The following is a 12,740-nucleotide window of genomic DNA, read 5'->3' on the forward strand; positions in this document are numbered from 1 at the left end:
AACTCATGAGAGAAAAAACAGGAAGTGTAGATTAAATCAAAATTATGGGAGTTTTAGATGCTGAGTCTGAATTTCATTCTGTAGACAAGAGGGAGCCATCGTAAGTTCTTAACCAGGGAAGTGGCTCATTAGTAGTGTTAAGAAAGATGATCTGATTGCGGTGCTCTGGGTGGCTTAGAGTGAAGAACAGCTAGAAGAAGAGAAACCTTTAAATATGGAATTAGAGTAGTCCAGGCATAAAGGGGTGAGGTTTAAAACAAGAGTGAAAGGAAGAGATGCAGTGAATGTGCTATGCAAGAAGAAGAGGCAGGAGGTGCTGACCACCTGGATGTGGAATGAAGAGGAAGACTCTAATGTTGGTCTGAGTTTTGGAAGTAGATTAATGGTATGTGTGATCTGGAAGATCAAGAGGGGAAGTCTATTTCAAAGGAAGATGAGTTGGGAGTTAGTTATAGAAATAGAAGAACAGAATATTGTCAGCTCTGAGATGCCATCTATTGTAAAGCACACCAAAGGTTTATGTACAATTAAGAAAAAAAAGTCATCAATTAACTTATGACATAATGCTTTCTAAAAATGTGTTTATATATTTTTAAGAAATATATTTATTGAAAGAGCTATTTTAGACTTACGTATAGATTGTTTTGAAATCTTTTTAAATTGCACATATTTAAAGTGTATACTTTGTAAATTTTGACATATGCATATTCCTGTGAAACCCTCACCACAATCAAGGTAGTGCACGTATGTGTAACCCCCCAAAGTTTTCTCCTGCCCCTTTGTAATCCCCAATCTCCCCCTCCCCAAGAACCTATTGATTTGCTTTCTTTCATATAGATTACTTTACCTTGTCTAGAATTTTAGACAAGTGAAATCATACAATATACATTCTTTTTTCGTCTAACTTCATTCACACAGTATGATTATTTGAGGTTCATCCATGTTGTTCTGTATGTTATAGCGCATTCCTTTTCATTGCTGAGCAATAGTCTACTAAGGGCCAGTTCATGTTTTGGGGTATTACAAATAAAGCTGTTATGAATAGACATAAACTAAAAAACCAAACCCATTGCCACCGAGTTGTTTCCAACTCATAGCCACCCTATAGGACAGAGTAGAACTGCCCCACAGGATTTCCAAGGAGCAGCTGGTGGATCTGAACTGCTAACCTCTTGGTTATCAGCCTGGGCTCTTAACCACTGCACATAGATTTTTAAAATCATATATTACTCTTAGTGATAAATGGGATAAAAAGGGAAAATGTAGGTGAAATAAATTAGTTGATATTTCTAAAACTTCTTCAAGTTCAGAGTGTAACTGAAGTCACTTTTTGACTCAAATTTATCAATGTCTGTTTTTTTTTTCCCATGTAAGATCCCCTCTGTGCCATAGTGTTTTAAAAAAAACAAAAACAAAAAAACTGTAAAAACTAAAAGCCGTTGAGCTGAACATTTAAGCCAGCTCTGTAATTATGTAGAACTACCCTAATCTGGACTGCTAACTGAAAGGTTGGCAGTTTAAACCTACACAGCGGCTCCATGGGAGAGAGATCTGGCAATTTGGTCCCATAAAGATCACAACCTAGAAAACCCTATGGGGTAGTTCTACTCTGTCACATGGGGTTACTATGAGTTGAAAATCGACTCAATGGCACACAACAACAACAAACAACAGCTTATTCTGGACCTTCTTTTGGGAGTGTTGCTAAACACATCTGAGTCATCACCTCCTCCACTCCCTCACCATGATGTTTTGGCTCTTCGGTTCTAAAAGGTTCTACATTTGTACCCGGGATTTTCTTCCTAATCCCCAACACACAATCTGCTAGTTTTGAAGTTGGTGCTTTTGATGTTTTTGGATATGCAGGCAATGACAAGTGTATCTTGACTGCTTCTGGGCCAACAGTAATTGTAGGATGCCATAAATTGTAAAACACATCTCAATCCCAGAATGTTAAAATGTGGGAAATTATACATCATAAAAAATATATATATATATTTTTATCATAAAAAAAATATATATATATATATTTTATCATAAATATAGAACCCATTAAATAGGGTAGGTCAACCAATTCACTTTATGGATAAAGGCCTGATAGGTCAAGATGGTTGTTCAGTGTCACAAAATAAATTAGTGGAACCTGGGACCAGAACAAAGTGTCTATGATCCAGTTGGTTTCTCTAACTTTAGTGGGATGGGGCTTTGTTTGCTTTATTTTCTCTTATTGGAGTATACCAATTGATGCTTAAAAGCTGGAGGGCATGATACTGCAAAAACTCAACTACAAAAAGACAAATAACCCAATTAAAAAATGGGCAAAGGATATGAACAGGCACTTCACTAAAGAAGACATTCAGATAGCTAACAAATACATGAGGAAATGCTCACGATCATTAGCCACTAAAAAGAGAAATGCAAATCAAAAGTACAATGAGATTCCATCTCACTCCAAGAAGGCTGGCATTAATCCAAAAAACACAAAATAATAAATGTTGGAGAGGTTGTAAAGAGACTGGAACACTTATACACTGCTGGTGGGAATATAAAATGCTACAACCACTTTGGAAATTGATTTGGTGCTTCCTTAAAAAACTAGAAATAGAAATACCATACTATCCAGCAATCCCACTCCTTGGAATATATCCTAGAGAAATAAGAGCCTTTACACGAACAGATGTAGGCACACCCATGTTCATTGCAGCACTGTTTACAATAGCAAAAAGATGGAAGCAATCAAGGTGCCCATCAACGGATGAATAGATTAATAAATTATGGTATATTGAACAATGGAATACTATGCATCGATAAAGAACAATGATGAATCCATGAAATATTTCATAACATGGAGGAACCTGGAAGGCATTATGCTGAGTGAAATCAGTCAGTTGCAAAAGGACAAATGTTGTGTGAGACCACTATTATAAGAACTCGAGAAATATTTTAAACAGAGAAGAAAATATTCTTTGACTGTTATGAGAGTGGGGAGAGAGGGAGGGAGTGGGGTTTTCGCTAATTAGATAGTAGATAAGAACTATTTTAGATGAAGGGAAAGACAACATACAGTACAGGAGAGGTCAGCACAACAGGACTAAACCAAAAGCTAAGAAGTTTCCTGAATAAACTGAATGCTTCAAAGGCCAGCATAGCGGTTTGGGGACTATGGTTTCAGGGGACATCTAAGTCAATTGGCATAATAAAATCTATTAAGAAAACATTCTGCAACCTACTTTGGAGATTGGCGTCGGGGGTCTTAAACACTAGCAAGCGGCTATCTAAGATGCATCAATTGGTCTCAACCCACCTGAAGCAAAGGAGAATGAAGAACACCAAAGACACAAGGTAATTATGAGCCCGAGAGACAGAAAGGGCCACATAAACCAGAGACTACATCAGCCTGAGACCAGACGAACCAAATGGTGCCTGGCTACAACCAATGACTGCCCTGACAGTAACACAACAGAGAACCCCTAAGGGAGCAGGAGAGCAGTGGGATGCAGGCCTCAAATTCTTGTGAAAAGACCAGACTTAATGGTCTGACTGAGATTAGAAGGACTCCGGAGGTCATGGTCCCCAGACCTTCTGTTAGCCAAAGACAGGAACTATTCCCAAAGCCAACTCTTCAGACAGGGACTGGACTGGACTATGGGGTAGAAAATGATACTGGTGAAGAGTGAGCTTCTTGGATCAAGTAGACACATGAGACTATGTGGGAAGCTCCTGTCTCAAGGGGAGATGAGACAGCAGAGGGGGCCAGAAGCTGGCCGAATGGACAGGAAAATAGAGAGTGGAGAGGAGGAGTGTGCTGTCTCATTAGGGGGAGAGCAACTAGGAGAATATAGCAAGGTGTATATAAATTTTTATATGAGACTAACTTGATTTGTAAACTTTCACTTAAAGCACAATAAAAAAAATTTTTAAATAATTTTAAAAAGATGGAGGACTAATGGAAGGGAAAGAGTTACATTGTTTGTGTAAAGGATATGTAAATAGACAACCACAAATTTGAACACTGTGAGCAGTTGAATTAATAAGGGGAGAGGAACAGGATTCTCATAGCCCCTCAGTGGCCTCCTTGCTCCCAGTCTCTTTCCATGCCAATCTATTCTTCATCCCTACCGTTTCAATTGCCTTATAAAAAAAAACAGTTCTTCTCAGATTATTTGTGACTCCCCATTTCCAACAGAGTAAAGCCCAGGTTTCTTGGCAAAGTATATAAAGATGGCCCTTCACAGAAGTCACTTCTTGTCTTTAGTTCTTTCCTTTCTCCTCCCTCCATGAATCCTACCCTCTATGTCTGTCCTAATAAGCTATGATCTCCTTAGGGGAGAGGTTCATATCTTGTTCATCTTTGTATTCCCATTCTCTAGAATGATGTCTGAATTTTAATATCTCCTAATGAGAAACACTGAGCCGTGGTGGCACAATGGTTAAGAGCTCAGCTGCTAACCAAAACATCAGCAGTTCAAATCTACTAGTCTTTCCTTGGAAACCCTATGGGGCAGTTCTTCTCTGTCCTATAGGGTTGCTATCAGTTGGAATCGACTCAATGGCAATGGGTTTTTTGTTTTTTTTTGGTTCAATGAGAAACCCAATTAGGTACATTATTATTTCCCGAATGCAGTATTATGTTTCTAGGGAATATCTGTAACATTCTCTGCAAGGAGGAAGGGATTGAGGAAAAATTCACTTTGGGTGGAAATTTAGGAGTGATGTGGTATTAAAGAAGGGGTTGGAAGGAGCATGGACTATGGGAAGAAAGATTTAGGAAGTATGTTTAAAGAAACCAAAAGGAAACAGAAATAGAAAAAGAATGGGAGATGAGAAGAGAAAAGTGGAGGGAATGGTTATGTGGCCAAGATTTTAGAATCTTTCTTGGTTTAATTGCAGGACAGTTACTGGACAATGTGTTCTCACATGGACTTTCCAAGCTCTCTTTCCTGAATGAGTCCCATTTTGTATTCTTCACATCACTCCCTGCCTGAAAAGACAAGTGTGCTTCTTACGGCACCTTACAATTAGCACATTGTTCTTCTTTGTTTGTCTGTGGAAAGCCAGGGGAACCGAGTAGTATGGTAGAAAGGCAGTCTCTACACTGGGAATCAAGGCCTGGCACAGTCTCAGCTCTGCTGCTTTTGGCAAGGCACTTGGCCACCTTCACCTCAGAATCTTCATCTGTAAAATGGGAGTGATAATATCTGCCCAAGATTCCTGGAAGAATTGTTATGAAGATCAAAATAAGTAGAATAATATATAGAAAACACCTTGTAAGCTGTCAGGTTGCTATGCAAATGAAAGTAATATTACCTTTTAGTTGAACTATTTGGTCTAATAAAGGGACTGCACTGGCAGATAGCATAGCTTTGTGGCCTATTGATAGGTCCTGTTTACAGAAAAGAGATGACAGTGTTTCTTTCTTATTAGTAGTATTCTGAAGTCCCAAGAAACTGGCCCATTTAAATGTTCATGGCCTATGAGAAAGGCACCTAAGAAGCCATGGCACTCCCTTTTCAAAAAGAGCTGGAGAAATACAAGAACATTGATGAAGACGAAATTCTTGGCACACTCTCAGAAGAGGAACTGAAGCAGTTGGAAAATGTTCTTGATGACTTAGATCCTGAGGTTAGTGACATGGAATGGAAGCAGGGTGGTTCAGGATAGTGCGGGATGAACAGCAGGGCTTGGTCCTTAAGCAGTAATGTGGAATCCATGGCTCCAAAGGGAAATTCTGTGTCCTTCCCCTGACTGGTTCTGGGTCACTTACTCTTACATACTCATAGAGAACTTCAGTAGCCACATCTACAATGTGACATGGCAACTGCACCTCTCAAAACTGAATTTCATGTAAATGGAGAAAAATGTTTTCCATTAGTTGAAAGGGGGCTAGTCTAACAGGGAAAAAAAGGAAAGAGGGAAGGGAACAGATCTTACGAGCTTTCTTCTATGACTTGCACACCCTGCCCAGCACAGCAGCCCTTGAGGTAAATTGTATTATCCCCACTTCATAAATAAGGAGACAGGCTCAGAGAGGTAATTTACATAACATCCCATGCTAGTAAATGTCAGAGATGGTATTTAAACCAGGTCTTTAGCCCCAAAAGCAGACCTTTTTTACGTTTCATTTCTTCCAAATGCGTGTTGATTTTGTTGGCGGCCATCATGTTGGCCCCTGACTAATGGTGACCCCATGCACAATAGGATCAGACCATTGTCATCTACAGGGTTTTCACTGGCTGATTTTCAGAAGTAGATTGCCAGGTCTTTCCTCCTAGACTGTCTTAGTCCAGAAGCTCCTTTGAAACCTGCTTAGCAACGTGTAGGCCTTCACTGACAGACAAGTTGTGGCTACTCCTGAGTACATTGCCTGGGAGTCAAATCCAGGTCTCCCAGATGGAAGCCAAGAATTCTACCACTGAACCATCACTGCCTTCATTTTAAAACACCATAACTAACTTGAAATCTTTGGTAGTCTTACAACCGTGGATAGATTAGAATGACTGTAATAATACTAAGTAAATTAAACTGGGGCTTCTCATTTTTTTAATGGGTTCTTGAAAAGCTAAGTAACTTGTTATCTAGTTCATTTAGCAAGTACTTTCTTCAGCCTGATGATGTTGTCTTAAATTTGGAATCAGAAGCATTCAAAATAGTGATTTTACTATAAATTAAAATGTCACTAAAATAAAATTATTTGTATAATATTCTGATATGCCAGATACTTTGGATTTTATATTCAAATTTACTTTAAAAAATACAAAGCTTCTGTTTTTATTTTTCAAGTGTAGGGAAGGAATCTCAAAGCATAATCAAGCAGGTGTCCATATCTAACATAATATTCACTTACCTGCTTGGATGTCTCCCCAGGAGGAGGGTTAGAAATAAGAGACTGTGGCCATATTGGCAGAGTTCCTGGGTGGCACAAATGGTTAAGCACTCAGCTACTAACCAAAAGATTGGTGGTTCAAATCCACCCAGAGACTCCTTGGAAGAAAGGCCTGGCAGTCTATTTCCAAAAGATCACAGCCGTTGAAAACCAAATGGAGAACAGTTTTACTCTGCATCACATGGGGTTACCATGAGTCAAAATTGACTTGTCTGCAGCTGGTTACACCTACTGACTACTTATCAAAGTCTCTATATGCCTGCCTAGGAGCACTGTGGGTACTATGCTGGCCAAACCCGAGTATGACCTGCAAGGAAAGAGGCAATAAAGAGTGGCTGGCCTTTTGCCACCAAATTCAAGGAGGCAGCTGCCTAAGACTCAGGCTACACTAGCCGCCCATGTTCTGCCTGAGACCCTTGATAGCCCTCTTCTCAGCGTATTAGATCGGGTAGGGCCTGAGAGGTCTGCGAGAGACCCCATCCCTCAGCTCACCTCCTCAGTGACCCCAAGCAGGTATCTTTCTCCCTGCTTCACCAATATACAGAAAATGGGGTAAGGTATCGGTCAGACATACACCCTTCCTGTCCTGTCTACACCTCTGTCTTCTCAGAGTGCACTGCTGCCAGCTGGATTCCGGCAGAAAGACCAGACGCAGAAAGCAGCCACTGGCCCATTTGACCGGGAGCACCTTCTCATGTACCTGGAGAAGGAGGCTTTGGAACAGAAAGACAGGGAAGACTTTGTGCCCTTCACTGGGGAAAAGAAAGGTAAGAATCACAGGCCGCATGTCTTGGGAGAAAGGTACTCTTAAGTATTGTCACAGAGGGTCAAACAAGGCAACTGACCTGGAAATAGGAAATACTGGATTCAATATGAAAAAGAATCTTGGAAGAATACGTAGGCTTACTAAAGAATACTTAGGGTGTGATGATACTCAGATTGGTTCTGTGAAAACCTTGAAACCCAAGGAAGTGCTTTTGAAAGTGTAAAGTTGTGCCTTAAAGAGGGTTCTATAGGCACTGGCGTGTTTCCCTTAACTGTGATTTTCCAGCTGCACAAGTCCCCTCCAGGCCTCTCTGCTCCATGTTTAGGAAGGCCCTAGCACCAGATCCCTAACTTTAAATGCTGGGGTTAGAGACCAGAGCAGTTATTCACTCATTCATCCAGCACTTACAGAGCAGCTTTTCTGTGCAGAGCCATGTGCCAGCTGGAACTACAAGTGAACAAGACCTGCCTGCCCTCAAGGAATTTGGTCTAGTGAGAGAAACACTGTGGCAGAGCTAGGTGTAGCTCTGAGGAGCAAGAGGCTGTTTCTACATCCTAGGACCAAGCTCAGAACCCAGACAAGGGAAGAAGAATGGATAGCAATAGCCTGTGAAGGTTCCTCAGCTCCAGACAATGTCTTGAGGTAATAGATACTAATGAAATTGTTGATTAGCTCCTGGCAATGACAGTCTTTTTTTTTTTTAATTGACCTTTAGGTGAAGTTTTTTAGAACAAACTAGTTTCTCATCCAACAGTTAGTACACACATTGTTGTATGACATTGGTTAACAACCCCACAACATGTCAACACTCTCCCTTCTCAACCCAGGTTTCCCTATTACCAGCTTTCATGTTCCCTCCTACCTTCCAGTCTCTGCCCTAGGGCTAGTGTACCCCTTTAGTCTTGTTTTGTTCCACGGGCCTGTTCAGTCTTTGCCTGAAGGGTGAACCTTGGGAGTGGCCTCATTACTGAGCTGAAAGCATGCCCAGGGGCCATACTCTCAGGGTTTCTCCAGTCTGTGTCAGGCCAGCAAGTCTGATCTTTCTTTTTGAATTAGAATTAGAATTTTGCTCTACATTTTTCTCCAGCTCTGTCCAGGACCCTCTACTGTGATCCCTGTAAGAGCAGCCAGTAGTGGTAGCCAGGCACCCTCTAGTTTTACTGGACTCAGTCTGGTCGAGGCCATGGTAGATGTAGTCCATTAGTCCTTTGGACTAATCTTTCCCTCGTATCTTTAGTTTTCTTCATTCTTCCTTGCTCCTGAAGAGCTGAGACCAGTGGAGTATCCTAGATGGCCACTCACAGGCTTTTAAGACTCCAGACACTACTCACCAAACTAGAAGGTAGAACATTTTTGTTACAGACTATGTTATACCAATTGAGCTATATGTTCCCCGAGACCATGGTCCCCACAGCCCTCAGCGCAGCAATTCGGTCCCTCATGGAGTTTGGATGTGTCTATGGAGCTACGGCCTTGCCTTGTACAGGTTGTGCTTGCTTCCCCAGTATTGTGTACTGTCTTACCCTTCACCGAAGTTACCACTTATCTATTGTCTATTAAGTGTTTTTCCATCCCCACCCCTCCCCTCCATAACCATCAAATGTTGTTTCTTTTTGTATGTAAACCTTTTCATGAGTTTTTACAGTAGTGGTCTGATACAATATATGTCCTTTTGTGATTGACTTATTTCACTCAGCATAATACCTTCCAGATACGTCCGTGTTATGAGATGCTTCCCAGATTCATCGTTCTTTATCATTGCGTAATACTCCATTGTGTGTATGTACCACAGTTTGTTTATCCATTCATCTGTTGATGGGCATCCAGGTTGTTTCCATCTTTTTGCTATTGTGAAAAATGCTGCAGTGAACATGGGTGTACATATATCTATACGTGTGACAACTCTTATTTCTCTGGGATATATTCCTAGGAGTGGGACTGCTGGATCATATGGTATTTCTATTTCTAGCTTTCTAAGGAAGCACCATATTGTTTTCCAAAATAGTTGTATCACTTTGCATTCCCATCAGCAGTGCATAAGACTTTCAGCATCCTCGCAGCCTCTCCAATGCTTGTTATTTTCTGTTTTACTGTTTCATGCCAGTAATGCTAGGGTGAGATGGTATCTTATTCTGGTTTTGATTTGCATTCCTCTGATGGCGAGTGATCACAAGCATTTCCTCATGTGTCTGTTGGCCGCTCGAATGTTTTCTTTGGTGAAGTATCTGTTCATTTCCTTTGCCCATTTTTTTAGTGGATTATTTGTCTTTTTGTTGTACAGGTGTTGGATTTTCTTGTAGATTTTAGAGACTAGACCTTCATCTGATTTGTAGTAGCCAAAATTTTTTTTCCAGTCTGTAGGACTCTTTTGGTGAAGTCTTTTGATGAGCATAAGTGTTTAATTTTTAGAAGATCCCAGTTATCTAGCCTATCCTCTGGAGCTTGTGTGTTGTTGGTTGTGGTTTGTATCCTGTTAATACCATGTATTAGGGCCTCTAGCGTTGATCCCATTTTTTCTTCTATAAACTTCATAGTTTTTGGCTTTATATTTAGGTCTTTGATCCATTTTGAATAAGTTTTTGTATATGGTTTGAGGTATTGGTCCTGTTTCATTTTTGCCAGTTTTGCCAGCACCATTTGTTAAAAAGGCTGTCTTTTCCCCCACTTGATGGATTTTGGGCCCTTGTTGAAGATCAGGTGACCACAGGTGGATGGATTTACATCTGGGTTCTCAATTCTGTCCCATTGGTAAATGTATCTGCTGATGTACCAGTACCAAGCTGTTTTGACTACCATAGCTGTATAGTAGGTTCTGAGGTCAGGTACTGTGAGTCCTCCTACTTTATTCTTCTTCAATAGTGCTTTACTTATCTGGGGCCTCTTCTCTTTCCATATAAAGTTAATGGTAAGGTTTTCTATCTCTTTAAAGAATGTTGTTGATATTTGGATCAGCATTGCATGGTATTTGTAAACTGCTTTGGGTAGAATTGTCATTTTCAGAATGTTGAGTCTACCTATCCATGGGCAGGGTATGTTTTTCCATTTATGTGGATTTCTTTTGGTTTCTTGCAGTAGTGCTTTGTAGTTTCCTTTGTACAGGTCTTTTACATCCCTGGTTAGATTTATTCCCAAGTAGTTTATTTTTTTTAGGGGCTATTATAAATGGTATTGTTTTCCTGATTTCCTTTTCATCGTTCTCTTTATCAGTGTATAGGAATCCAACCGATTTTTGTATGTTTACCTTGTATCCTGCTACTTTGCTGAATCTTTCTATTAGTTCCAGTAGTTTTCTCATGGAATCTTTTGGATTTTCTTAGTATCATATCATCCACGAATACAGATGGTTTTACTTCTTCATTACCAATTTGGATGCCCTTTATTTCTGTTTCTTGCCTTATTGCTCTAGCTAGGACTTCCAACACAATGTTAAACTGAAGTGGTGATAAAGAGCATCCTTGTCTTGTTCCTGTTCTCAAGGGGAATGCTTTCAGCCTCTCTCCATTGAGAATGAAGTTGGCCATTGGTTTTGCATAGATGCCCTTTATCATGTTGAGAAATTTTCCTTCTTTACCTATTTTATTGAGAGTTTTTATCAGGAATGGGTGTTGGACTTTGTCGAATGCCTTTTCTGTGTCGATTGAAATGATCATGTGATTCTTTTCTTTCCTTTTATTTATGTGGTGGATTACGTTGATTGATTTTCTAATGTTGAACCATCCTAGCATACCTGGTATGAACCCTGCTTGGTCATGGTGTTTTATTTTTTTGATATGATACTGAATTCTATTGGCTAGAATTTTGTTGAGAATTTTTGCATCTATATTCATGAGAGATATTGGTGTGTAATTTTCTTTTTTGTGGTGTCTGGCTAGCTTCATAGAATGAATTCAGAAGTATCGCTTCCTTTTCTATGTTCTGAAATAGTTTGAGCAGTACTGATGTAAGCTCTTCTCAGAATGTTTGGTAGAATTCTTCAGTGAAGCCATCTGGGCCAGGGCTTTTTTTGGTTGGTAGTTTTTTTTATTACCTTTCAATCTCTTCTCTTGTTAAATGGGTCTGTTCAGATTTTCAACGTCATTTTGTGTTAGTTTGGGTAGGTGGTGTGCTCTGGACATTCGTTGATTTCCTCTAGGTTTTCCAATTTTTGGAGTATAGTTTTTTATAATACTATATTATGATCCTTTTTATTTCAGTTGAGTCTGTTGTAATGTCCCCCATTTCATTTCTTTTTTCAATTATTTGTGTTCTCTCCTGTTTTTCTTTCGTCAGTTTGGCCAGTGGTTTGTCGATTTTGTTGATCCTTTCAAAGAACGAATTTCTGGTTTTGTTGATTCTTTCTAATGTTTTTCTGCTCTCTATTTCATTTGTTTCAGCTCTGATTTTTATTATTTCCTTTCTTCTGGTGGCCATGGGCTTCTTTTGCAGTTCTCTATTTATTCAAGTCGTGTAAATAATGTTTTGATTTTGTCCCTTTCTTCTTTTTTGATGTGTGCATCTATTGCTATAAATGGACCTCTGAGGACTGCCTTTGCTGTGTCCCAAAGGTTTTGGTATGATGTGTTTTCGTTCTCATTTGATTCTAGGAATTTTTTTATACCATCTTTGATTTCTTCTATTACCCAGTGGTTTTTAAGCAGGGTGTTATTCAGTTTCCATGTAATCAATTTTTTTTCCTTACTCTTCCTCTTGTTAATTTCTACATTGATGGCATTGTGGTCAGAGATGATACTTTGTACTATCTCAGTGTTTTGGATTTTGTTGAGTGTCTGTCACCTAAGGTGTGGTCTATTCTGGAGAATGTTCCATGTGCACTGGAAAAGAATATGTACTTTGCAACTGTTGGGTGGAGTGCTCTATATAGGTCTATGAGGTCAGGTTGGCTGATTGTGCTCTTTAGGTCTTCTGTATCTTTGTTGAATTTCTTTCTAGGTGTTCTGTCCTTTACTGAGAGTTGTGTGTTGAAGTCTTCTACTATTATTGTGGAACTGTCAGCTTCTGTTTTCAGTGCCATTAGAGTTTGCTTTATGTATTTTGGAGCCCTGTCATTGGGTGCATAGATGTTTATAAGTCTTTGTGATGGATCGTCCCTTT

At 39.8% G+C, this 12,740-nt stretch overlaps 1 protein-coding gene across 6 annotated transcripts in view; it reads left to right on the plus strand.

The window, feature by feature from the left end:
- The window catches only part of TMOD2 (tropomodulin 2), an 84,991-nt gene that overhangs the window by 29,142 nt on the left and 43,109 nt on the right, over window positions 1-12,740 (plus strand). For 4 of the 6 annotated variants that reach the window (XM_010600073.3, XM_010600077.3, XM_010600074.3 and 1 more), the window contains 2 exons: window positions 5,425-5,622; window positions 7,494-7,650. In XM_010600073.3, the coding sequence (XP_010598375.2) occupies window positions 5,497-5,622; window positions 7,494-7,650 (283 nt within the window). In that variant the 5' untranslated portion in view covers window positions 5,425-5,496. The remainder of the gene's footprint in view (window positions 1-5,424; window positions 5,623-7,493; window positions 7,651-12,740) is intronic. The other 2 variants (XM_003420525.4, XM_064295222.1) reach the window with 1 other exon arrangement.

The sequence above is a fragment of the Loxodonta africana genome, chromosome 12, assembly GCF_030014295.1.
Source record: "Loxodonta africana isolate mLoxAfr1 chromosome 12, mLoxAfr1.hap2, whole genome shotgun sequence".
In the NCBI taxonomy this organism is placed as follows: domain Eukaryota; kingdom Metazoa; phylum Chordata; class Mammalia; order Proboscidea; family Elephantidae; genus Loxodonta; species Loxodonta africana.